This window comes from Amblyomma mixtum, chromosome 2 (genome assembly GCF_055824585.1).
Source record: "Amblyomma mixtum isolate Tamu chromosome 2, ASM5582458v1, whole genome shotgun sequence".
Classification (NCBI taxonomy): Eukaryota; Metazoa; Arthropoda; class Arachnida; order Ixodida; family Ixodidae; genus Amblyomma; species Amblyomma mixtum.
This window is the reverse complement of record NC_143013.1, coordinates 28,454,176-28,481,367: the sequence shown is the minus strand read 5'-3', so window position 1 is coordinate 28,481,367 and position 27,192 is coordinate 28,454,176. Positions and strand designations below refer to the sequence as shown.

At 45.5% G+C, this 27,192-nt stretch overlaps 2 protein-coding genes across 4 annotated transcripts in view; one reads left to right on the top strand and one right to left on the bottom strand.

The window, feature by feature from the left end:
• Nucleotides 1-918: 918 nt before the first annotated feature.
• Nucleotides 919-10,668, bottom strand: LOC149358785 (E3 SUMO-protein ligase NSE2-like). Its single transcript, XM_089570987.1, has 5 exons — nt 10,395-10,668; nt 10,192-10,304; nt 9,200-9,344; nt 6,319-6,499; nt 919-3,205 (listed from the first exon to the last, which is right to left on the bottom strand). Exons 1-5 carry the CDS (start codon nt 10,534-10,536, stop codon nt 3,097-3,099), a joined length of 690 nt encoding a protein of 229 aa, XP_089427113.1. The 5' UTR covers nt 10,537-10,668; the 3' UTR covers nt 919-3,096.
• Nucleotides 10,669-10,877: 209 nt separating this feature from the next.
• Nucleotides 10,878-27,192, top strand: part of Nup188 (nuclear pore complex protein Nup188) — a 74,322-nt gene continuing 58,007 nt past the window's right edge. For 2 of the 3 annotated variants that reach the window (XM_089570981.1, XM_089570980.1), the window contains exons 1-12: nt 10,878-10,952; nt 11,165-11,219; nt 11,296-11,369; nt 11,440-11,506; nt 11,603-11,683; nt 11,789-11,833; nt 11,928-12,020; nt 18,218-18,274; nt 19,127-19,195; nt 19,906-19,953; nt 20,042-20,128; nt 22,523-22,599. In XM_089570981.1, the coding sequence (XP_089427107.1) occupies nt 10,885-10,952; nt 11,165-11,219; nt 11,296-11,369; nt 11,440-11,506; nt 11,603-11,683; nt 11,789-11,833; nt 11,928-12,020; nt 18,218-18,274; nt 19,127-19,195; nt 19,906-19,953; nt 20,042-20,128; nt 22,523-22,599 (821 nt within the window). In that variant the 5' untranslated portion in view covers nt 10,878-10,884. Of the gene's footprint in view, nt 10,953-11,164; nt 11,220-11,295; nt 11,370-11,439; nt 11,507-11,602; nt 11,684-11,788; nt 11,834-11,927; nt 12,021-18,217; nt 18,275-19,126; nt 19,196-19,904; nt 19,954-20,041; nt 20,129-22,522; nt 22,600-27,192 lie in introns of those variants that run through there. The other variant, XM_089570982.1, reaches the window with a different exon arrangement.

Sequence of the window (27,192 nt, the reverse complement as noted above, 5' to 3'; positions counted from 1 at the left end):
CCCGTCTTGCCCGTCTCGCCTTGTACTCCGCCCTCGCCTACGCAACTCAAATCGAAAACAACGACGCCTTTCCGGAAGGAAGCGGCCGCTCTTCCCGGAACAGTTTTCGGCTGGTGCTTGGCGGCTAATGCGCGTTTCACTTGAGCCAGCTGGTTGAAGCAGCGGCCTGAAAGGAATGCAATGTCGATCCGCGCGTACTCGCAAAGACCTTTGTGTTCTGCATTTGCGTCTCTCGCGCGGAGCATATATTACGTTTATACAGTACAAGCTGCGGAGCGCAGATTAGCTTCATTTCGCAGGTCATCCTTGCATGTCTCGTTAATTTGCTACATGCCACTGACGCGAGTAAACATAATAGCGCTATGCGTTTTGTTCCGCAACCCTTTTCGGTGTCTCCAGAGCGTCGTGGTACGCCCCGCCGGCATTCGCGACCTGTTAACCTTGAAACGGATATCTTTAAGATACGCTTCAGATTACGTTTGCTTCGCGAACTTCTGGTAGTGTCACGCTTGTCGCATAGATGCCAACTCCACTTTAGCGATTTACGGTTGGTCACGGTGAATTACTGCAAGAAAATGCAGTGGCTTACCTAAGTTTACTGGCTGCATGTCACCCATCAAAAAGCAAAAAGTAAAATACAACGTTTCACTAATTAAGTTCCCATAACTCCCACACCCAGATATGAACGAATGCATAGTTCTACAGCAGCAGTGTGTGCAGTGAATAAGATCAGCTCCTGCACACTAATACTTATTTATAAATACTGCGGTCTTGAACAACAAGACCATCGCAGGTGGGTACATAATTTGTTTAACACCAAAAGACAAAAAAAAAAAAAAATACAGCTCACAAGGCGTCACCAGGAGTGAAATTACTACATCACAGTGTATCGTTTCACAACATTAGAATACATACACATACAATCAATCAAGCTTTTATTTTAACATGATGTTGGGTGGGCACATACAAAAAGCCAAAAAGAGGCTTGACAGGGAATGTGACCCCCTGTACAGGGCATAGGTGGTTGCATCAGTGGGGTGAGCTACAAAAAAAACAGTAACATCATCATGTGGTATCTGCATGTAGCAAAGGTTAATAATTGCATAGGACCACTATACAGGCTTATCAATGGACAGAACAACAAAAAAACAGCAAATGCATCCATTCAAATTCGTTAGGACGGTCATTTAAGCAACACAGGAGTTCAAGCAACGCCACATAAATCGTGACCACATAAACAGTAAACTCCTGAAAAACACTAGTCTAGTCTCAAGCCAAATACTGCACCTAATATTTACACAATCATTAGAATCTGGAGAAATTCCCGACGACTCGAAGATAGCCGAAATCATACCATTTTGAAAAAGGTGACCGCACAAATCCTTCTAACTATCGCCCTATTTCTTTAACGAGCATTCCTTCGAAATTACTTGAACATGTTATATCGTCCAATCTAATGAACCATCTGGGTTCAGTTAACTTCTTTTAACCTCACCAACACGGTTTCCATAAACATTACTCCTGTGAAACGCAATTGGCTGAATTCACACATGACATCCTTCGCTAACTGGACGACAACCTTCAAATCGAAAGGCCTTCGACCGTGTTCCGCACTCACATCTGCTCACAAAACTCTCTTCCCTAGGCATTCCTGACAACCTTATCACCTGGATTGAGGCATTTCTTAACGGACGCATGCAGTTTACCTCAAGCAATGGTTACCGCTCACCTCTCACTAATGTTACATCAGGTGTCCCCCAGGGCGCAGGCTTATCACCATTGCTATTCCTAATTTACATCAATGATCTTCCAGTTAACATAAACGCCAAGCTAAGACTATTTGCAGACGACTGTGTCATATACAGCCCCATTCGTCATCCCACCTACAGTCACCTCCTGCAAAAAGACATTGATGCAATAGCTACATGGCGAGACCGATGGCTCATGCTTTTAAACCTTGAAAAATGCCAACTCTTGTCATTCTCTCACAAGCGCACTGTAATCCAGCACACTTACAGCATTAACACGGTTCCGATTGCTCTAACAACATCCTACAAGTACCTTAGTTTACATCTGACATCGTCACTCTCTTGGGTAACTCACATCCAAACGATATGCTTCGATGCCATAGGTGTCTTAGGTTATCTCCGGCGAAACCTGAAATCAGCATCTCCAGACGTTAAAAAACTGGCTTATCAAACATTCGTTCGCTCTAAACTTGAATTCGCATCATCTATCTCGCATCCATCTCAAGCATACCTTTCCGCCGAAATCGAGGCCATCCAAAATCGCGCCGTCAGGTTTATCACCTCGGAAAATTCCAAAGAAGTAAGTAACACTGCACTCAAACACTCTCTTTACCTCCCATCACTTGAATCACGCCACATAATCTCACGTCTTTGCCTGCTTCACCACTTCTTCCACCATCCAGCTTCAAGACACCCACTTCTAAAATCCTTGATAAGAATTTCAAGTCGCCTTAGCCATAGCCATCCGTAGCTGGTATCAAAACCCGTACATTAGCAATGAATAGTTCATTTTTCCCCAATGCAATAACACTCTGGAATGCCCTACCTAACGACATAGTTTTATGCAACGATAAGTCCTTTCGTACAGAACTTGCCCATCATCTCCAGAATACGTGAATACTTTGTCATTTTTACCATGTTTGCTCAATGACTTTCATCTGTGCTCACTGCCGCAAGCGAATTTTTTTTTGTATGCTTTCACTGCACATGTAAACCCTTTATCCTTTTTCTTTATTTTCTTTTCTGCTTAACTTTTGAAGTTGTAGTGTGTGTTCATTGTGCGTGAGTTTTTATGCTTCTTTTATATCAATTGTAGCCCCTCCTTACGTTATGCCCTCGGGCCTTTAAGGATGAAATAAATGAAATGAAATACATATACATCAATCTTGATAACTTAAAATAAGGCAGTGCCAAAACACAGGAGAGCAAAGGAAAGGATCCATACAAGGTTTGGTGCTTCCCACCAACAAAGCCCAAATACCTATACAGTGACAACACCACACAGCATAACTCCTTCTACTGTGAAGAAAAAAATATGTTTGATTCAGAATACAAGTTGGGCAGTGTTTCAGTCATTCTTTTCAGATCGTTCTTTCAATACTCGTGCAAGAAAGACGTCATCCACCAAGTCTTCCAAACACAGGAGAGTTTTGTTCCCACAACCCAAACATGGACACCTGCAAATAAGAGAAAGCACATTAAGAATTTCAGGCACAGCTTTCTGTCCATGATTCATTGTGAGATCACGTGCACCAAGAGCGCAAGGGCCAAGCAATGCTGTAATTCACATCAGAACCAGCTGGAATGCACAACAATAATGCTAAAAGCAATTACATCAAATTAAGCATGTCCTCTGCTAACAAGTTTACTAAAAAAAACATAGCTCCATGTGCTTTGACGGTGACCACAAAACGGTAACCTAGACCTGCAAATCTAGATATGTTAAGAACAGAGCTTAACAATGTGCAGTTATGAGACAGCAGCAATGCAAGACAATGACGAATAGGCCTGAATACATAAGCCAGTTAGTGCTTCTTTCAACTTACTTTTTTAGTACTAATTAGGTGCAGCCTCGTCATAGGATATTGGCACTAAGACGACAGAGCATGTGCTGTTTATCAATCTTTTAACTAAACAGCGGATTCATCTCAGGCAAATAATCACAGTCAAGCATTGCAGTGTTATTCATTATTCAGGTAGTAAGGCCGTTTATTGAAACATTTAGCGACGATGAAAAAAATAGCAGAACTACCCCTGGTAAAGGGCTGCAAAAGTGAGATAGCCAGTGTCAGTGAGGCTCGCTTGCAAGATTGTCGGCTACTCATCAAGCACAAGGGTGGAAAGTTGGACGAGTGTCGTCATGTTCGTGCTACATATTGTGGATCTTCAAGCACAGTACAGTGAAATCTAATTTGAACTCGCTTAGCTCAAACTTCCAGTCTATCTGAACTGAATATTTCGTCCTGTCATCACCAAATGTATTAAAAAAGCTGCCCTTAATTTAAAACTGCACATGATTCAAATAAATTTCTGGTCCCATATAGACAACAGCATACATAGTGTGTGGGCAGAGATCCTAGCGTAGGTGTCCAAGGAAGGGCGACTAGTACGGTGATCAAAGTATAAAAGTAATTAAAAAAAGACAGGGGGGGGGGGGGGGGGGGGCGAGGAGAAGAGAATGGGCTTGAAACAGGCACTATATGCAACCTTCTACACAAGTGAGCCGAGGGTGTGAAGAAAGAAGGGCAATGAGGGTTGCGCATAGCTTCTGGAGACATTGGTGGTATGATATGTAGGCAAAGAGGATTGTTTCTGAAGAGGAATACGACTCTGTTTACTGATACAAGAAATCTGGCAGGGCTACATTCCCTGCAATAGTACAGTACCGGGTGTTTTTTTTAGAAGGTCCAAAATTTTTAAAAAAAGGTAAATTGCTTTAGATTTATTTTAGCACTGGGGCTATACTGGAGGCTACGGCGGGCGCCAGGCAATAGGAAAACTGCTTTAATAAGTTCGCTGATTAACTAAATATGTTAATTAACTTTTCTAATTTTTGTTTTAGGGGATATGTTGTATTCACAGAATTGGAGATCGTCCTCTAAACAGTCCAACCGAGAAAAAACAATTTTAATTAAAAATTTTTCACGCACGTTACGAGGCGCGAAAAAGTCACCCTGGTAGGCATCTTCACACCGTAACGCAGCGGCGGGAGCGCCTCTGACGTAGTTCACTCCGCCCTGCGCTTTGCGTCAAGCGCCCCGGACTGGCGGCCTACGCTATCGCTGCTTATCGCGCTTCGCTCCGCGGTCTTACGGAATGCCGCGCTGGAACAAAAACGCATTGACACAAAGTGCAGGGCGGAGCGAGCGCTCACAGACGCTGTGTTACAGTGTGAAGCTACCTACCAGGGTGACTTTTTCTCGCTTCGTTACGCGCGCAAAAAATTTTTCATGAAAATCTTTTTTCTTGGCTGGACTGTTTGGAAGACGATCTCCAATTCTGCTATTACAACATATCCCCTAAAATAAAAATTATAAAAGTTAATTAACGTAATCAGTTAATCAGCGAACTAATTAAAGTAGTTTGCCTCTTACCTGGTGTCCGCCGTAGCCCTCAGTATAGCCCCAGGGTTAAAATAAATCTAAAGGAATTTACCTTTCTTTAAAAATTTTGGACCTTTAAAAAAAACACCCTGTATAAATGGATCCATTCAACCTGGATGTTATGGGAAGGTAAGCGAGCATTTGAAAGTACTTTTGCACAAATGTCTCTTCTGAGCACTTCATGCAAAACTACAATCTGTGGCGGTTAATTCATTGCACCCGGAGTGCTAAGAGAGCTGGGCAAAAATGCATTTCACTAGCAGATGTGACAGAATGGTTTTTGTAGACCAAATTTGCCATGAACATCTGATGTATAGATGGTCTATACGACACTTTCACTGTTATAAACATACAGCAAGAACCAGCTTTGCCACATGAAGGAACAAAGGGAATAAAATAATCGGTGATCATGCGCCAATAGCTGCAATTCCTTTTTTTTCTTCTAGAAGGCAAAACTGCAGCCAGAATATTAACGCAACTAAGGAATGTCAACTTTTCCAAGTCAAGACAAAAAGAAAAGGAACATATGGCAAGCACTGCGGAGTGTGAATTATAAGGACAACACATGCATTAAATAGAGCATACACTATGAAAATAACAAGCAAAGGTGAAACACCAACAAGACGCTAAGATGTAAGGCCAGAAAGAAAGGCAATCTTACATAGGTGTGATGATGAAAATTCTTAAGAAAGGAAACACAGGAAATTCACAATGTGTGCAGCTGCAGCAATTCTCAGGAGTGAACCCTTAACGCAAACAGCTTAAATCAGCAACACTTTAAACAGCTGAAGTAAAAAGTTACAGGTGCCACACAGCAGTGTCATCATCATCACCAGCCTGACTATGCCCACTATAAGGCAAGGCTTCTCCCATGTCCCGCCAATTGACCCTGTCCTTTGCCAGCTGCGGCACCGTATCCCCGCAAACTTCTTAATTTCATCCGCTCACCTAACTTTCTGCCGCCATTTGCTACGCTTGCCTTCTCTTGGAATCCACTCCGTTACTCTTAGAGACCGGGGGTTATCTTGCCTTCGCATTACATATGCCCTGCCCAAGCCCATTTCTTCCTCTTAATTTCAACTAGGATGACATTAACCCACATTTGTTCCCTCACCCACTCCGCCCGATTCCGATCTCTTAACGTTACACCTATCATTTTTCTTTCACCAGTCATGGCAGTGTCATACCTGGGCCTATTGGTAGTTCTGATGTAATGGGAAATGCTGTTCTTGTCGTATGTGTGCCCGCACTTTGTGTTCTTCACTGGCACCTCAATATCCTTCTGGGTAATTGGATCAATCCAGTGGCCATCTCCAAGTTCCTCGGAAACAGTCACAATGTCACCTGCGTCCTCGGAGGATGAAGCTCCTGCAGTAATGAAAAGCAGAATTATAAGACATGCAAGGTTTCGTACATTGAGATTCTTAAAGGTGCACTGAAGAGGATTCCGAACTTGTCTTTTTGCCGCGGGAACTCAATCTACATGTTCCTAGCATTCTTAGAAACTGCGACTTATTGCCCTGTGTAGCCGATTTCTCTAATTAAATCGAATTAACGTCCGGCTCCCGCCTTTATTTTTTTTTTTAATTCTTCCCATACGGTGGGAGGAATCGACCAACGCGTGGAGTGCATTTCAGCCAGCTCTGTGGAAGCTTTGCTTTCGCTTTATTTTGTTTTTTAGGTTTCCATGAATAAATAGTTTCATTCGCAGATAATATAGCCGCAAAATAAGCCCGCAGAAATAAAAATACGCGCAAACTATTTTCTACTACGGACCACTACGTATTACTCCGCCGATGGCAGAGCGCCAAGCCGCCACGGGACTGGGTGAAAGGCACTCCACACGTTGGTCGACTCCGCCCACCGTACGGGGGAGAATTAAAAAAAAAAAAAGCGAGAGCCGGACGTTAATTCGATTTAATTAGGGAAATCGGCCACACAGGGCAATAAATCGCAGTTTCTAAGAAAGCTCGGAACGTGTAGATCGAGTTCCCGTGGCAAAAAGACAAGTTCAGATTCCTCTTCAGTGCACCTTTAATGCCGCTCGTAAACACTGTTGCAGAGCCAATAAATGTGGCGATAATCTAAAAACCTCTAAAATTTTCTAATGCACGACAATAATTAATAAATAATTGGAGGGGACACTTATGCTACATCTTAAGGGTATGACGCAGTAGCGTTCATGGGTTAATGCCGATATATGTGGAAATGGTCATTCTTGACTTTACATTCATAGAAGGTCCGTGGGAGTCCTCCTACCACTCCTGGTGCAGTGGTTAAGCAATGCGCCACTGCCCTGCAATGGCAGGTGCTGCCACCTGTGTGGCTTGTACGACCCAGGTTGCTCTTCCCAGGCAACCTCTTGCAACCAATCATTAATTTAACTGCCACCTACCATAGTGGACAGTTTGCTCACACTCCGGTGGGTAGGTCGTGACAAAGACACAAGGTCACATGACCTAGGTAGGCCATCTAGGTTGCTTCTCCAGGGATTTTTCACTCACAACGCTACTGGCACCACCGCCAGCAACGCCTATACCAGATTTCGTGCAGAACACGAGCCTTAATGCTGCTGCCTTAAAATATAATGCCCACGATTAGCTAACACCTTGAATCTGCAAGGAGCTGAGTGGTGTAGTTACTTCATGGAAATATGTGACAGCAAAAAAGTGAGCGTTTTACTTTTATTTTGCTTTGAGCAAAAAAAAAAAAACACCGATATGCTGCATGCAGTAAGCTTTCGTGCATAGGGAGTCATCTCACAAGCAACCAAGAATAGCTAAACCATGAGAAACTGTTCACTAGATTGGCTAGAAAGGCTCACATAATACTTTCACTGCCAGGTTTTTGTACTCACATCTGCACACACCCTGCCGGGTTTTTTTTGCATGTTAGTTTCCTGGAAATTTTTCGCTAGTAACGCACTAAAATGCTCTGCAGGACATGTAGACATGTTTATTCAGGATAATCTTATAGACATTAGTTGCAATGAGTCAAATCTTCCAGCACCAATTTGGCCTGTCGGATTTCCTCTTCTTACGAGGATTTTTCGGTGGCAGGGGGACTTCATCCCTGCCATCACTCGACAAGGCACTTAGCTGGGCTCCTTCCTCGTTCTCATTGGACTCCGAATTCACAAGGAATTTTGAATTTCTTCGTCCGTCAAAGTGTGGACGAGTGTGGCACATAGCCTCATGGCTGCTGTGCGCAGACCAAAACGGAGTGACTCGGATGTGGAAACATGCGCGCCATCTGTTGTTTAAAATTTACCCAACAAGATCTATAAGTTTACGGAGTCTCTCCATAGATGGCGCTACATGTTTGCATAGCTTTTTTTTTTTTACACGAGTATTATCGGGAGCGGCAGGGGGTGAGTTAAAAAGCCAAAACGAGTTAACTCGGGAGAGGCAGGGGGTGTGCATATGTGGTAGCCCGAGTTATCTCGGGAGTGGCAGATTAAGGGTTAACACCTAGAAGCATGGCCACTTACACCACATGCATCACATCACTGACCAATATCTGTAATGCTGTTCTCATGAAGGTGGTCATGAATAACAGCTCTTTGTTGGCTTAGAACTCGACAGACATATAGTATCCACTCCTATCTGAACAAGCAAGGTACTCTAATTATAAATGACAATGCATGTTTTACATGTCTCAGTTGAATTTAGAGGGCATGAGCTCATGAGAACTGGTCACTTGAACGACATAAATGCATAAAAAATTCATTTACATCATCTGCATTTCTCATTAGAGAGCAAGACATCCCCTCAGAGGAGTCGTCAAATTCCTCGAAGAAAGCAATATCCTCAAGCTAATGTTTTGCCACAGGTGACTTCACTATGGTGTCCTTCATTGTAAAAGGTCGAGGTGAAACTTCAAGAAAGCACTAATTGTTTCAATAGCAATTAACTGGGGAACTTACTCAAAAGAAAATACTTTGTTCTAAATATGAGAATTCCAGTACAGTTCTTGTAACAGTGGACTCTACTACCGGAAGGCAAATAGTTATAGATGTGATCTTCCCGATATAAAAAGGTATTCCAAAAAGTGCCATGCAACTCATGCCTCTGTCGGCTGCACTTGCAATCTTGAGGAGATCCTTGAATTCTGCATGATTTTCTGGATTTCCCAGTTGCCGCTTAGCTGCCTCATAGGCAGTAACAAGTTCCTGTCTGAGGCTTCCTTGAACAGCCTCTGGATGATCTGCCCCCTAAAAAGGAAGAAAAAGGCAATTCCAGTGAGTATACAGCAGTTTAACTTCCAGTTGTACTTTTGGTTCAATGAAAAAGCAAACAACTACAAGCAGCAGTTCCAGAGGTGTCACTAGGGGGTGCAGAATACATCGGGTGCAACACAGTGAGAGGGTGCAGCTTTCGCGCAGGAAGGAGGAGGTTACAGTGGCAGCAATGCTGTGCTTGTTGCTTGAGCCTTGTCGCACGTGGCAATGAAAACGCGCTTGCTCACCACTTTCGCAGGACCCTTAAGTAGAATATCTCTATGCACACGCATATGTTCAGACAACGTTTGCACTTGTTGCCATTCCATCAGCCATGTTAATTTCCACAGTGCCAATAGAGCTATTCGTCCATGTCACAAAATGATTATTGTGTTTATTCCTTCATCAGTGGTCCTTTTCAGTGTTCAGCGTAAGGGGCTTACCCTAGTGACACTACACTGCAGTTCATTTACAAGTGCCCGTAAACGGGTAATACACACATACGTTGAGATTTTTACGCGAAGAATATTGAGAACTTGAAATGGCGATACCTAAGTGGCCATTTTTGTTTCCCTTTGTCGTCCGCTTTGTGGAGCAAGTTCAGCATGGTTCTAACAGCACTTCCATTTTCACGTCATGGCCGAGAACAGGGAGCTATAATTTTTCACGACGAAACTTGCCTAGATTTAAATTTTCACAACGACTGCATAATGACAATGCTAAGGAGAGGCGGCAAAAAGAGGCATGTTAGCATTTTACTGCCCCTCGTTAATGCTGAGCGATCTCTCAGGCTTATTCGTTTAACGAGCGCGGAGTCACATGTGCAGCAGCACGTACAAACCTTTTTTCTCACTGCTTTTGCGATTTCCACATATTTCTTGTTGTCGTATTCTTGTTCGATCGCGGCCTTCATGCAATCCTTTAGATCATCGAGATGTTGCTTCGCCTCGTCCCCTGGTTACAAACAAACGAGCAAGGATGTCACAAAACACATTAAAAATTTCAAGCAGCCGTTTGCCAAGGGGTAATTATTCGTCCGCCTACCTTCAAATACTTCACAGATATCGGCGGCAACCTTGCGTATCATGCCCATTTCTTGACGAATGAGCTTATTCAGCTCTCCGAAGTCGTCGACTGCCACATCAAACGACTTGAACGAAAACTGTCCAGCCGGGTTAGCCATCATGAAAAAGTTTAAGTGACTTCCTTCCCAAAACTTCACTGTCGTGCAACGGCGCGTCAAACCTGAAACACCGAAAAAACGCGTGCAGCGGGTGAAGCGGACGCAAGCTTTCAAACGCGCGTGCGCGCCAAGCCAGCCAAGCGACGTGTGTGACACAAAATAGACAGATGAGACAAGGAGTACAAGGTTCCTTATTGCTTGACGCCACTCAGGGCGCTCGTAAATCAGAATAAATTTCTTTTTATGGTTCTTGATACTTTTCTTATACTACATGTCATAAATTTTAGGGTGGTGAACTTGCCAGTGTTGTGTATTTTAGTTGCCATCACGGTGGTACGGTGCGAAGTTGGGATGGTGGCCGTTGTTTCATCAGTCTATTCCTCATGGTACTTCATTGGAGTAATGGCGGACATTCAAAGGTGCGTGTCCCATGCAGCCTATGCCACCTTTTCGTTCGATTTTTGCGGACAGTTAGCGTGATTGGCGGTTAATTTAACTGCAGTGTAGCTCGAATTGACGTTCAGTGCCGAGCAGATGCTTGTACTCAAACTTCTACGCTTGTTGTTTCCTTGCATGCTAAAGGACGCACCGGACGCACATGCTCTTGACAATTTGTGCATTCGTTTTACAGGTCGATTAAAGATCTGTGGGTCATCATATCCGGGAACACTGTGCTCCGGTCAAACGTATGTAACCACCCCAGGTTGTTCAGGAGTAAAAAACTTATTGCTTTTTGCACATGCTACTTTGTACTGTTTCCAGGAGTTGGTTGGCATCGAGTTAGAGAAGAACGCCGATCAAGTTCTCAATGGAATACTCTATTTCACCGAAGATAGGTAATGCTTTAGTGGTTGTTTTTATAAGCGGGGCTGTAAAGACAGTGTGTTTTGCTCTGCACTACACTAGGAAATCGGAGGCAACTGTGCCCGATGGCTTCAACCAAGAACTCCTTTCCAAGCTCAGCACTCTTCTCGTAAGACCATTAAAGATCACTTGAATCTTTGTCCCTGATGTTGCTGAAAACCAGCCGCTTTTTCGGGAGGGTAGCTAATGAGCCTTCATGTTTCAGGGATTGGACAAAGAGCGAAGTTATGAGTTGTTTTGTTCCTACCTAACCTACGAGTTCCGAGGCACCCAAGATGACTTGAAGGTAACTGCCGTTCGCTTGTAATAAAGCCTTTAAAAATTTGTATTACAGTGAAATGTTTGAGTAAAATATTAACCTCTCGATTGCTTCTCTCTCTTTTCCCAAAAGGCAACGGTTTCGAGCGAACGGAATATCCCGCACATACTGAGCGAGGTGAATTTTCCTGGTGTTGACACGAACCGTCCTTAGTTTCAGCGCCTGATTTTGTTCTGGTGGTGCTTTTAGTTATGTTGCCATTCTATTGCAGGTGTGGAATTATTACCGCACAGAACGTCTGTTCAGCTTGTTCTGCCTGAGGCACATCCTTGAGCACTTCCAAAACGCCTCGCATCCTTATGCGGTATGGGCATTGCATTTCTGTATTTTTCTTTTTTGCTTCTACGCGCTGCCATTATTACTATTAAAAATGACGTTAGCCTAGGACTAGGGTCTTTCATTTTTTGGAAGATCGAAATTTTTTAGTTGTGCCCACCTCGAACAAATTTGACAGCAATTGGGTTTCAATTTCTACCCAAGAACTGCCTTCCTCGTGTTATTTCTACAGCAAACATGTGATCTGTGGTACCAAAAGGAAACCAGTAGCTGCCTTAAACCCTGGCGAGAAAGCTTTGTAGTCATTTTTAAGGGAAATTAATCATTTTCACCCCTCTACTACTCTGTTATATCCTCGTTTTTGGGTTTTGATGAGGATGATGAATTTTTACGGTGCAGGATCAGCTATGGCCGAAGAGCCATAGCTAGGGCCATAGCATAGTTTCGTAACATAAGGTGGGGTCAAAGGCCAATTCCAAGCATTGCACCCCTGAGAAGTCTACCAAGCATCAGGCCAGGGAAATGCTTGTACCCATTGTAACACCGGTGGGCACACGGCAGCACTGGGGATCGAACCCCACACCTCCTGCATGCCAAGAGTCGAGGCATTACTCTCTGAAGTGGTCGAGCATTGCTCGTTAAAAGAACATTCAGGACAAGTATTGTTCTCATTAAAAATTGATTCTCTTTTTCTGGCTATGCTGATGTTTGTCTGGCATCAAAATATGCATTTATCACTGACAAAATTGGATATAAAGATCTTCCTGCCAATCGGTTCAAATTTGGGGTGTGCTTATAGAAAAGGATGAGTCGCCACTGTTTTGAAGTGAATAGTGGTGTAGCGTAGCCTCTGGGGCCCGCTCCTAAAAATCGTCAACGAACACATTTTACTTGCAAAATCAGCCAGTGATAACGACTTCGTTTTTGGGCCTTTTCTAGTTTTAAAAACATTTCCGTTTTCAGTGACAGTTGTCTCCTTGTTATTCGAATAGCGCGAACACTATCGATACAGGCCAACTACTGTTTGATCACAGCACTTGAGCTCAAAGTGCCTGCATGGCTTGTATATATGTGCAGCTAGCTAATTTTTAACAGTGTCACCTTGCACCTTGCATGGCTTGTATATATGTGTAGCTAGCTAATTTTTAACAGTATTACCTGAGTGCCAAACAAACAGCTGTACAGCGCTCTGCAACTAAGCAGGGTGGCAAATAATCTGAAAACGGCATGTAATTTTTATGCATATAGGGAACCCAAGCTCAAGTTTGGGAGCGCGACGCCAGCGCCGCAGCGGCGAGCAGCGGAAACTCGGGGCGGCGCCGTAGCAGACGCCCTGCTAGCTTTGTGTGCACGCGCGACGGGAGAGTCGCGCGAGGCGCAATCTTCGCGTTGACAGACGCGGTCTCGGCGAAGCAAAAAGGAGGTAGTACGAAGGCCGTAATGTAAAAACCAAAGCGTATGTACACGGTGATCCACTCTTACCGCGAACACGCGAGTATGCGGCCGCGCTCTTCGGAGAGCCAGTGAGTCTGTCCCTACCATCCACGAAAAAAGTGGCAGACGACGCGCAGGCAAGTCGCTCGCTGCTCGATTTTCCACCCTTGCGACTGCGAGTCGCAAGCCGCTGAACTAATCGGCGAGACAGTCGAGCTTTTGGCAATGACGCCGTCCGCGGACAGTCGAGCTTTCGGCAACGACGTCGCCCGCGGCCACGCCGGGCGACGAGCTGCGCTGCTCCCTCGCTGCCGTAGTCGTCACTAAGCCTAACCATTTCGCATCGATGCTGCAGCTGAGGGCACTTCGGAACTGGCCAGCGCTGTAATAAAGGTGCTACTCGCGTCACCGTTTTACTATGTTCACCGTCACATAATAAAACAAAGACGTGATCGATTTCCGTGATGCCTTTAACTACGGAGCCAGGTGACAACAGGCGAGCAGCACTGGGCATCAGCAAAGCGGCTTTGGAAAAGAAATATGCTTGTATCGCAGTTATCACTTCTACTAGCAGCTCGGTATTGGCCAACGATCCTCAAAAATGATTCATTTTTGACGTTGCTCTACTCCAGGGTTTGGTATGAACGCGAACAAACAATATTAGCGTATTTTTCTGACGGCGGCGGCAAGCCGGCCCTGAGAAGAGCGCCGCTGTCGCTGTCATCATGACGCTTATACGACTGCGGTGCACATCAATACCGTCACGACATCCTCCTGGTCGCCGTAGTGCATTGCGAATCGCACCGAGCGCGAGTGCAGGAGACGCGGTCAAAGCAGACGAAATTCTCGAAAGCGCGCAAGCAATGTTATTCCGGAGAGTTTTCGTTTCAAGCGAGAAGGCGACCCGCAGGTCGCACTTGCAAGTGTGAACAATGGTGGTCAAATGTTTAGGGGGTTCCCCCAAGGTGGAGTAGAATGTTGAACTGTTGCCTGGTCGCATGTCCTTTCGACTCGCACGTAAGTGGATCGCCCTGCGCATCGCATGCAACAACTGACAACTACGATCAACAAGTGTCTCGCTTTATTTCGCAGAGCTGATAGTACTTCGCATATTTCGAGCACATAATTATACAGGGGACTTACCTCTAGTTACATGTCATACAGTGCGACGTTAATACTCACTCGAGAAACGCATTTTACAGTCAAATGGGCCTCCTCATCGTCGATCGTCTGCTCCACACAGTAGACGCGACTAATCAGTTTCCCTCCTTTAATTAAGTTTGCATTGCAGTACTGCGCGTCAGTCTGAACGATCGTATTGTGGCTCATGCAGGCGACACATCGCGACAGCGCTGGCGCGCGCACGTGCAAGAAAGCGCGCGTGCAAAGAAGCGTGGTGAAAGCAGCGCGAGCAGCGAGCAGCCGCGAGCAGCGCCCCAGTTTTTACTTTTCTCCCATAGATGGCGCTGCCCATCAGGCGCAGCAGCGCCACCCGGCGATGCTTTGGGAGCCTATTCGTATTCTCGCCCATCTTGTCGCATGGCCTCGTCACAGAATGCTATGCAGCCATTTGTATGATGCTTGTCTGGTGATGTTAAAGACTTTGCGGGCTGTACTTGTGGCCTTGTTTGCATGCAAGCATCTTTAAACCTACCAACATCTCCGTCAAATTTTATCCTGTTCCACAGTACACAGCTCGAGTGCATGAGAGAGAATTGTAAAGACTTGTATGATGGATGTCCAAAAAGTAATGCCCCTCATTTTTTCTCACTGTTTGTTAAAAATTTATGAAAAAAATTGGCAGCTCAGCTATGCCAGGATATACGTAGCGAGAGCTACCTTGGAGTCTCTGCCGCTCATTCATGCGCGGTGCTGGCAGGCGTAGTCGGGCCAGCGCGGCTCCTTGCGCGGCGGTGGCTGTGAACTCTGACGTCATGTGCTGCGCACCTGCTGCTCCTCTGTGGTTTCGCTCATGCACACTGTTGGCCTCCCACGCTCACGCGAAATGCTGTCCTGGGTTGCGTAGAGTAGCTCTCGCTACAATATACGAAGAATACAGCCACATATCTGTTGGAAATAGATTACTTTTCAATGTAATCTTAGTCAACTTGTATGGCTTTGCATCACTGGTGGACAAGGCCATGTGCATGCATGCCTTCTTTGTACCAGATTTTTCCCTTCTGGTGCAGCCATTTCTTCACGGCGCAAATGATGCTGTCATCCTCAAATCTGGATCTGCTAAGCGCGTCTTTTAGCGGCCGGAAAAGACGAAAATCAGACGGTACCAAGTCAGTAAGGAGGATGAGTTAGTACAGTCGAGCCAGACTTGGCAGTTGCTTCTGTTAAAAGAAAAAAAAAAGAAAAGAAAATGCATAAAACACTGATGCCATTTTTTTGGACTGGTATAGTGGCGCCATCTTGTGTGACTGAGGTGAAAGTGGGCACCCTTATGTGGAATGCATTATTTTGCTAGCCTGTGAAATTTTAGCTCATTATCGTTTTCTCAGAGGGAGAGAAAAAAAGTGAGGGGCATTACTTCTGGGACGCTTCTCTTACTATTGTCCATTTTCTTGACCTAGAGGGGGCGCCCAAACTAATCCAACATGGTGCTTTGGAGGATGGCTTCTGGGGTCATCCTACATAGAGGAGCCCTTGTTTTAAAATTTCACTAAAACTCTCGCTTGTTCATCTGTGATGGCAGCCTCATGCTAGCTAAGCAGTCTTGTTTCTTGACTGTACAAAGAAATAAGCAAGATAAGGAAGAAGTTGCTGTGCGGCGTTTAGAAGCATCCAGTGTAAAAATGGAATGCTAGGCAGATTATGCCCTTTGGATAGCATTTCTGGTCTATGACTTCGGCGGTGATTAACGGGCAAATGACAAAACTAGAAGTGCTATTTTTGTCATTAAGCCTTACAGGAAAACAAGACCTAGTGATTATCGTGCTTACTGGCGCAGGAAACAAGATAAAAAAATTCTCAATCGCTGCCCTTCAGTTTTAACTGATAAATCTGCACCCGTTTGCCTTTTTGTTTGCTCATCAATTTTGCGAACCATGTGCTGTATTAAATATGCATATAAATTTCGAATCATATGTATGAGTGGAAAGCAAAACCAATGAGGTCATCTTTTGTGGCGCGCACTTTCTACAGGGCAATTAACCGCACCTTATGTTCTTGGTTTGTTGGTAAGTAGTGGATGGAAGGCCCGTAATTTATGTAAGGCCTCTGTAATGCAATTCTATTTGTCCAATTCTGTTCAATTCTTTTGCCATCCGCTCCTGTGACTGACTGATTCCAGTGACAGTGAAGATATGGGGTAAAAACAAGAGGCAAAAAAAAAAATCAGTATGAAATAGAGTCTGAATGAAATCATCGTGTCACCCCTCACTTTTTGTGATAATGAAGTACTATATCACCATGCACGCCATAGTAAGGCCTGCCATTAAGACACGGTCACAAGAGAATTGTGTGTGACCGTGTCTTAATGGCAGGCCTTACTATGGCGTGCATGGTGATACAGTACTTCATTATCACAAAAAGTGAGGGGTGATACGATGATTTCATTCAGACTCTATTTCATACTGATTTTTTTTTTTTTGCCTCTTGTTTTTACACCATATCTTCACTGTCCCTGGAATCAGTCAGTCACATGAGCAGATGGCAAAAGAATTGAACAGAATTGGACAAATAGAATTGCATTACAGCCGCGGCGGCTGAATTTCTTTGGAGGAGAAATTCGAGGCCCGTGTACTGTGCGATGTCAGTGCACGTTAAAGAACCCCAGGTGGTCGAAATTTCCGGAGCCCTCTACTACGGCGTCTCTCATAGCCTTAGTCGCTTTGGGACGTTAAACCCCATAAAACCAAAACCAAATCTTACTGCATGAATGTGCCCATTAGTTGTATGCTCAGCAGTATTCATTAACAATAGCGCCTCGTATTTACATAGGTACTTCTAGTCCAAGGAAATCTTCTTTTATAGTAAGCTTGGTGCCTGATTTCAACTCTACTGTCGTGGTCCTGCAAGCGTTCCACGACAGCCTGGAAAGTTGCTATTCCCATGACAACAAAATTAGCATGAAAAATGGGACGGAAAGAAGGGGAGAGTCAACATGAGTGCTTGTGTTGTCTTTCCTCTTCAGCGCATCCCGTTTTTTGTGTTAATTCTGCTGTCATGGAAAACCAACTAGCCCAATTTCGTGGTTGATGGACTTGCTGTTCCCATTTTCATCCCCATTTTCATCCCCATTTTTATTCCCACTTGTGCAGCGGCACTTAGTGGTGGTTCTGTCTTGTTATAGTGGAAACATTCTTGTGACAGCCCTGATGAGAAATATTTTTACAGAAAAACTCTTGATAACAGTGCCTAAATGTACGGGTGAATAGCTCACACAACGGAGCAAACAACATGGTTCTGTGTGCATTGATCCTTTTTAGACTAGTTTGTGGTGCTGCCACAGTATGACATCAATTTTGTGAAAGTCGCCGGTGCCATGTTCAGTATTGTGTTTATACGAGTGCATGAGGCAGTGGCTGTTTTTTCTCATTCTTGTTATATTCGAAAGTACAAGGTAAGTAGAGGTGTGCACTTATTTTTCTCCCTTCCTTTCTCTCTTCACCTACGCCACTCTTCTAGCAAATAAGAGGGAAGATTTTCCTTTCCAGTTTGTGATGTTTTTTGCATTATCAATATTGGTAGCTAAGCGTTTGTAGTTGCATGTTCCTCTTTTAAGCGTAAAGCTGAAATTCATGCTGAATCCATAACCTGCTTTTTTTTTCCTTTTCCCGCCAGAGACTGTTTGATGGATTTCTGATGAGTTTCAACGATAAGCAGATCATCATCAAAAAGGTATTGTTTGCTTGTTCAGTTGAAGTTTTGGTTTTAGTTTGGGTTTGCATGCCTCTGTATTGCAAGCATGTGGATCCAGCAAAGGCACTGCCCCTTCTATTTAGCAGTTTTAAAAGGATGGCCTAAATTTACAATTAGCTGGAATCTTGAGTGAACATCCTTGTGCTTTGTGCAAGTTAATAACGGGGCACTCAACAGCTGGCATAGGTAATGATTTGTGCTGCAACATTTCATGTGGCTTACAGGCACTCTTCTCTGTTAGGCATTGTTGCGAAGGATGATTTCAATACACAGCTTTTGTACAGTCCTTGTATTCCTGATGTTGTGTTTAGCCCAAGGTGCACAGAAAAATCAAGAATCACTTCTCTAAGGCTGCTTGAACAGTGTATTTCAAGTGAAATTAAACCCTGGTTGTCATTATGAATACATTCTTGATAGGGGAGATGTAATACAGCGTTGTTAATGTTTTTGTATTTATTGTGCAACTAATGGAGCTTTCTGCGAAAAATTAATGAAATTAAGTGAAAAAGTATTCAGCCATTCAGTGAAAAGCTAGTTGCAGTTAGTGCTTCTGTGGTCTTTTTAAGAGCTAGCAATGTGTGTACCAATGAAGGTGCGTGTCCGCAACTGCCCTTTCAAAGCAGTGGGTTATGCGAATAGCTTGTTTGCTATTATATTCCAAATGTGGGGATCAGGGTCATCTCAATAGGAGGTCATCTAGTAATACAAACGTTTTTTACAATGCAAATTTGGAATTTTGAACATCATGGACATTGTTAAATGAATGGGATGTCCAATTTTTGTTGTGCAATGAGCTTGCAAGGTTTATTCTGTGTTGCTTTGCTCTAATAGGTCATTGAGCAGTTGGATCTGACAATTGAGGTCCAACCGCCTACAAGGGAGTCACATGGGCCTTATATGGTAAGGTGCCATTTTCGTACAAACTGTGGAAAGTTGCACATATTGTGCACATTTTGTGTGCTACATGACGAATATATTTTTAAAGTGAGCTGCAGTATTTGGTTTTAGTTGGTAGCCTTTACCCTTACTTGATGTTAGCTCGTCGCGAGCTCTGCATGTAGTAAATTGGCTGGCTTCATTTGTGTCTTCCGTCATGTCACGTGACATCATGCTAGAGAATTAGGAATCCATCATCATGCCTTGTAAGTATGTTATAGTGTAACACTATATGCTCCAGTGATCTTTTTGTATAACAACCAGCAATGCACGTCTCATGAAGGTGCTTGTCTGCAGCTGTCCTTCTGAAGCAGAGGATCATGCTAATGGTTTTATTTGCTTTTGTATTCTAAGTGTGGCGATTAGGCTTATTCCAATTAGGGGCCATCTTCTGTTTCAGTTCATAGTATATTGCTCTGTCCTTGACAGCAGTTATCCTGTTGTACTGTTGTCACATTAATAGGAAGTTACCTTTGCTGAGATGAATAGTAGTGGAAAAGGCTGTTATTCTGCTATGCACGATGTGCAGTTTATGATCAATTGGAAGTAAAGCCACAAATTTTTCGTCAGTAATTATCAGTGAGTTTATATTTACAGTAGACTTTTATACAGTGTAGACTTATATTTACAGTGTTACACACTCGTAACTGTCCAGTGATTTTTTTTTTTTGCAGACAAACACTCTTATTAGCCAGTGGGTTAACTACACACTTCAAGAACAGGTGAGCGTAGTTGGTTTGCAGCTTTTATTTTACAGTGTTGCTGTCTCCTTTTTCTTTTTTTAATTCTCCTAAAATTGCTGCTTTCCAGTGTGAGCTCTTGAAGATTGTTCTGCTGTACTACAAAGACTTCCAGCCAACACTGGAAAACATAATTCTTCTCCTGGATGTATTTCAGGTACAGACAAATCCCAAATTCGCCTCTTCTTTAGAAGCTGTTTTCACCGTTATGTGCTTTCTGCATGTTTTATTATCACTGTCGCCACCTGTATCTGCCACATTGTTCTGGAAGCAGGAGGATTGTGCTCTAGGTCAGGTGCCACTGTCTAGTGCTTAGCTAGCATAGGGGGAGTGAAAAGCTTTTCTTAGGTATGAGCGAGTAGTGGTCGTTTGGTTCGAAGCGAATTAATTTTCTTCGAATAAGTTCAAATATTTCGAATACTTCCGGCACACAAAAAGGTAGAACGGCACAATAAGCATATTCAGAATAATATATTTTTCAAACACACGAGGCTATTACACCAAAAAAAGAGAATGCATTGAAGCTTTGTCAGATTGACTGAAGCTGCGTCGGCTTTCCGCAACAATGGCGATCGGACTGGATGTGGTGCGGACGTATTTGCGGGGTGTGAGGCCTATATGTGGGGCCTTCAACTGCTGCTCTCAATTGCAATTGCACCATTGCGCAGCGGTTGCTTTTTTAAGCGATGACTCCACGACACCAGGCATATGCACCACGCGCCCAGCCCCTAGCGCCATCCTGTGTCAGGCTTCGGAAAGAGGCACCCATATCCATGTGTCTCGTGCTAGCTCCCCTTCGTGCTCGCACCATCACGCCTTTTCACGCAGAGAAGAGCGGTTGCGGCAGTCCGCTCAGTCTCGTTCCGCAGAAGCCAAGGTAGCTGCACGTCCTCAGATTTCGAATACCAAACATTCGGATCAAATCGAATATCGGATACTTTACTGTTCGACCGAATATTTGAAATCATCGAATACAGTCGATCCCGGATATATAGAACCCGGATATATCGAATTATTGCCTATATCGAACAGATGTAGAATCCCCTTGGGAATCTCATGCAAAATTATAGCAAATTTGTTTACGTTTATCGAACTCCTGTGCACCCTATATTTGATATATCGAACTCCGTGCCATGCCGAGCCCCCGCAAGTGCGCTTCTCCCAGTATGCGCCACCCTGGAAGTGGGCTTCTTCCACTAGCGCGCGCTCCTGCAAATGGGCTTCTCCTAAGAGTTCACGCGGCGCTGGCCTTGGACAGCTGCGCTTAGTCACGTGATGGGAACTTTGTGGGGGGTGTGAAAGGAAATGGGAATGGCCATAAGGAGCTCCCTAATTTCTGATGCTCACATCGTGGCTGACATCATCGATACCGAGGAAGCGGACCCGAGCAGTGACGAAGATTGTGCGAAGAGGCCCAGCCGCCATGCACTGCGGCTGAACTTGCATCCGCATTCAGCGTCATTCATCGCTGTTGTGGCGCAATGGAGGGCACTGGACTTTCTCATTTGGATACTCTCAACAAGCTTGAGGACAGCTTAATGAACTGCATGGTGCAGAGGAAGAGGCAAGCAAAGTTCACTGACTTTTCTTGCGAAATAAAGCGCGCTAATCGTGGAGTTGTGCTTTCGTTTTTGTGGACTTAAGAGGAATAAATCGGTAAGTTCCCACTTGCTACGATCCCGGGAAATTGTCCGAGATTTGCGCAATTTTAAAATAAGCGTCTAATAGGCATATTTTATATTTCGAATTATTGATATATCGAACTTTTTCGCGATCCCCTTCGAGTTCGATATATCCGGGATCGACTGTATTTGCATATGCCTAGAGCCTGTTCTGGTAAACACAGTCTATCAGTACCACTGCTTGTTAATCTTGCTGCTGGTCTAAAAAAGTGTTGCAGAAGCGTAAGAACAACATGGGCGGTGTTTGAAATGTGAGCGTTACTGTACAAAGCATTGTTGAAAGCATGAAGCAGATAAAAAAAATTCTGGAAGTAAACACAATTGCACGTGTGTGTATGTGTGTCCCCCCAGTTCTTCGGCTTCGTTTCTTGTGTGGTGCTGTTGCGACTTGCACTGATTACCTGCGCACCCAAGTGGCCACTGATTTTATGCTCGTTCATTACTAAAGGTTGCATGCTGTTGTCTGCTGCTGCGAAACACCAGTTTGCAGAGGTTAGCAGATGGAGGTGTCAGCTGGGAGTGGCAAAGAATTGTCACTGTTTGTTATCATTGATGAGTGCTCAGATGTATTGCTTGTTTTAGTCTTTTTTTCTGTTGAACTATTGTAGCTGTGCATATTTGTTTTCTGGTGAAAGCTTGGCAATATGAAACATACAAGGCCTTTGCAGTCATAAAGCTTGGAAGTTCTTAGTAGTGCTAGTCAGTTTATCTGTGGTGATTGGGCATGTCAAATATTATGCGACAGCTGGTTTATCATAGCAACTGCTTAACTCATCTCGTGCGAGCGGCTCTGATTCAACAGGCACTGGTCTGTATGGAGATGGCTCCCATGTGGCACACAGCAATTCTTTTTGTGACGTCTATTACAGAAGCACAACTTTGGACAGAGAAATTCTTTCAGGAAGCTTCTGAGTGATAGTCATCGGCCCATTTTGGATCTGATCAGGTTTGCAAGTTCTTGTGTGATCTCTTAAGTGGGTAGAAATACCAGATTTCTTTTGTGTGTGTAATTTTTTTATTTCGAATTGCTGTTAGTGGTCTGTATTTATAATGTCTTGCGCATCGTCACAAAAGGCCATGCTGTGGATGAAAAAATTGGAGGGGACACTTAAGCTCCGCCTTAAGGGTATGACGCCATAGCATAATGAGTTAATTTCCATATAGGCAGAAGGTCATTCTCTACATTTATAAATCCCTGGGAGTCATCATACCCCTGGTGCAGTGGTTGAGTGATCTGTGAGCCACTGCCCTGCAATGGCAAGTGCTCTCAGTGGTGGGCCTTGTGTGGCCCAGGTTGCTCTTCCCAAATGAGCAATTATTAATTTAATTATTAATTTAACTGCCACCTGCCATGATGGGCGGTTTTCTCACTATCCGGTGGGCACGTTGTGAGGGCATTGCAAGGTCAAGTGACCTAGATGGCCCACCTGACTCGTAGGCAGGCAGTCCTCAAGGGACTACCTGCCAAAGCTGTGCCTGTGATTTTTCACTCACAATGCCAGTGCCAGATTTTTTGGAAAACACGGCCTTTAATGCTATCTTAAAACAAGGTTATACTCCACTATGGCACCTCTTTCTGTCTTTCTTCTTTCACTCCCAGCCGCCGTGGTGGCTCAGTGGTTATGGTGCTTGGCTGCTGACCCGAAAGACGCGGGTTCGATCCCGGTCGTGGCGGTTGAATTTCGATGGAGGCGAAATTCTAGAGGCCCGTGTACTGCGCGATGTCAGTGCATGTTAAAGAACCCCAGGTGGTCGAAATTTCCGGAGCTGTTCACTACGGCGTATCTCATAGCCTGAGCTGCTTTGGGACGTTAAGCCCCATACACCAAACCTTCTTTCACTCCCACCTTCCTCCCTTTCTTAAGGTGCAGTTCAGGTGTCCACTAGGCCATTTCCTGTCCTTAAAAAACAATTTACCAATTTAGCAATCAGTAACACACCGACTTGTACTCTTCTGGTTTCAAAATGGCAGCCGAGAAGAGTGTGATAACAGATGTTTAGTTGGTCATTTGTATCAAGGGTGTATGGCTTTGAGCATTGTTTCAGTAAAGTATTTGCTTGTTGCATTTATGAGTGGCACTGGCAAATATCATTTACTTCAAAAGACTTATTTATCGCGAGTTGAAAATTTCATGAATTTGGATGCAGTAAAAGTTTTAAGAATATTTTGCAGGCACTGAATCTTTTGATGTGTATGTGGCAGCCTTGAAGTCTACCAGTTTCTGACGCTGCGAAGGCTCATACTGTCATGAACCCACCTTAGTAGGAATTTGGTGGTATACAAAAAGAGAACACATGGATAGTTGTTAGTCATTAAGGAAGGCATGTAACCCTCTCCAAAACCCGAGCCTTCGCTGGGCACAAAAAAAAAGTTAACTTCAAATATTAGTTGACTTGTTGTCGTGTCCGGTCGCTGTGTTGAATGCAGCGAAAGACGCACACGGTACTTTTAGACTTCGTTTATTTAAAGCCGATGAGGGTGCGACCAGCGTCGACCGAGGCAGGAGCCGAACTGGCCGCCCGAAGAAAGGAGGGAGCTGAGAAGCGTCCACGGGAGGGAGTGGCTTCCCAGAACAGGAGGAGGGTGCGGGGGCGCACCGTGGGGGGGCATCTGGTGACAGCGTGCGACGAGGGGCAAGTGTCGTTAGGAGGAGGATTGAGTGGTCGTTAGGAGGGGAATGCGAGTGGTCGTTAGGAGGGGGCGCACACACACAAAAGCAATATGGGGACACAACACTTCCTTCCCCCTTAGAAAGTTGCCTGGTATCGTGCAGGGGGTCGGCGCTCACGCGTGGAGGCGCGCTGGCTTTGTGCGCTCGGGGGAGAAACACTTGTAGGCTGGCTGTTGTTCGCTGTGTCTCCTAGGTCTGTCCTGGGCGAAGTCTCTTCTTCCGGGAAGAGGTGCCAGGCTATGTGGGAAAATGGTGCACGTGTTCTCTCCGCTGGCGGACAGCTCTCAGACGGCGTCGTAAATCTACGCAGCTGGTTGAGATGTCGGCGTGCTACTGTGCCATGTATGTTGACGAGCCAAGAGCGCAGGCCTATGCGTCTGACAATTGTAGCTTCCTCCCAGCGTGGCTTTTTCAGAAACTGTCGGGCGAGGACGCGCTGCCCCTCATTAAGCGTGCCGCAGCGCGGAATTGCTTTTTCTTCCCGGAACGTCTCTGCCTTTGGCTCGGGGAGGATGGCTGTGAGCTGGGTTCGCATTTCACGCTCGAACATCATTTTCGAGGGGGTCTCGCCTGTTGTGCTCTGAACCGTCGTGTGCTGCTTGAAGAGAAAGCGCGCAAGGCGGCGCTGCAGCGAGCCTGTCTGATCTCTTTCAAGGGCGCGTTTTAGCTCGGCTACGTAGCGCTCGGCTTGTCCGTTTGTCGCTGGGTGGTAGGGGGCCGATGTAACTGATGAGATCCCGTTGTCGCGATAAAACTTGAGGATCTCCGCAGACACAAACGGTGTTCCGTTGTCCGACACTACCTTGCGCGGCAGGCCGAACGTTGCAAATAGTGATCGGAGGTTGTCAATGACTGCTGCCGAAGTCGTCTGTCCCATTTGCCTTATCTCAAGCCACTTTGTGTAGGCATCTACGACCACAAGGAAAGTGCAGCCCTCAATTGGTCCTGCAAAATCAATGTGCAGTGTGTGCCATGGTGTGTCTGGCTTTTCCCATTCTGGGACAGGAGCTTTCGGCGGGGCGCTCCGGCTGCTCTGGCAAGGCTTGCATTCTCGCACCACTGTTTCGATGTCGTTGTCAATGCCAGGCCACCACATGTAGCTTCTGGCACACTTTTTCATTGCAACGATGCCCCGATGTCCGGCGTGGATGAGAGACATAGCTTGTGCGCGTAGTTCTCTCGGCATCACAACTCGGGACCCAAATATGATGCAGCCGCGATGGGTGCTCAACTCTGTAGCTCGCCTGCGGTAAGCGTCGAAGTTGTCCCCTTTGAGTTTATGCACGTTGCCTTGTTGAACAGCTGTGTAAACTAGCCGGAGAGCTGCGCACTTCTGCGTAGATGCTGCAACTGTGCCTGCTGTAAGCGGAGGTTCTGGCAGTGCTTCGAACATCAGAACGTCTCCTGGTGGAAATGGTTCGTCAACAGTTGCGTCTAGTGGCAGACGGCTTAGCGCATCGGCGTTTTGATGTTTACCGCATATCATCACGCCTAGTGGAGAAAACCAGTTTCTCCCTAGAAGGCTTGATCCTGTGCCCTTCACAACAAGCAGAGGTAGCGTATGGGTCTGGCCGTTGTAGTTAACCTGCACGTTGGCAGAGCCCAATAGTGGCAGATTCTGTCCTGACCACGTTCGCAGGTGCGTGTCGTCTTGTTGCAGGGCGGGTGCGTCAGATGGCCATGAAGTTCGGAACGTGTCCTCACTGATCAGAGTACAGGCTGCGCCGGAGTCCACCTCGAACTTAATCAGCTGGTGATGTACGCTTACTTCTGTAAAAATCTTCGGTCGCGTGCCGAGATTCATGGTGTTCAGGTCGTACAACACAGATGGTGTTGCTGATGTTGTTCCATGGAGATCAGATAGCGGCGTATTCTCTGAGGCGTTGACGCTGTGATTAGGCTGGGAAGGTGACTTTATCTTGGCAAGTCTCCGTTTCGTAATGCATGCTCTTTCGATATGCCCTCGCTTGTGGCAAAAATTACACGTGGCTGACTGGAATCGACATCCCTGGGGGTTGTGTTGGTCGTCACACCGCCAGCAGCGTTGTGCCTTTTTGACCGATTTTACAACAACAGAAGGCTTGCGCACCTGGTTGCTTGTCTGGTGTACCGGCTCGGTGTTCCGGCGAATCCCTCTCTGCTGGTGACCGGCGCTCTCCGCTCGAACGGCGATGTCGTAAGCTTTGCTGAATGTGAGGTCCTTCTCAGCGAACAGGCGCTGCTGCAGTGACTCGTCACTCAGTCCGCACACAAATCTGTCGCGTAACATCACGTCCAAGGGAAGCATGGTGGTGTTAGCAGAAGAAGCTGCGTCTCCCTCCTGCCCGGTAGCTGTTGTCGACAGCGTTCCAAAATTGCAGTCGGCAGCGAGCTTCTTGAGCGCGGCTACGTAGGCGCTCACAGTTTCTCCTCCCAGTTGATCTCGTCGTTGGAAGCGAGCCCGGCTGTAGACCTCGGATGGCCTTGGGTCGTAGTGCTTTTGCAGCGCTTTTACGATGTCGTCGTAAGACACTGCCGCTGGTGTGCTTGGCTGAATAAGGGCGCAGACAGTATCGTAGGTCTGCTCCCCGCACAGCGTCAGCAGGTTGGCCCTCTTCAAGGCTGGGTCTGTGATGTTGTTAGCTTCAAAGTAGAACTGAAGGCGTCCAACCCACGATGACCACGATGAGCCGTTGAACTCTGGTATCTGATTGGGAAACCCTCGCGTAGCCATGGCTTGTCAATAGCGTTGCGTAGCGCGGGTCGAATCCACTTTCTCGTCGCCACTGTCGTGTCCGGTCGCTGTGTTGAATGCAGCGAAAGACGCACACGGTACTTTTAGACTTCGTTTATTTAAAGCCGATGAGGGTGCGACCAGCGTCGACCGA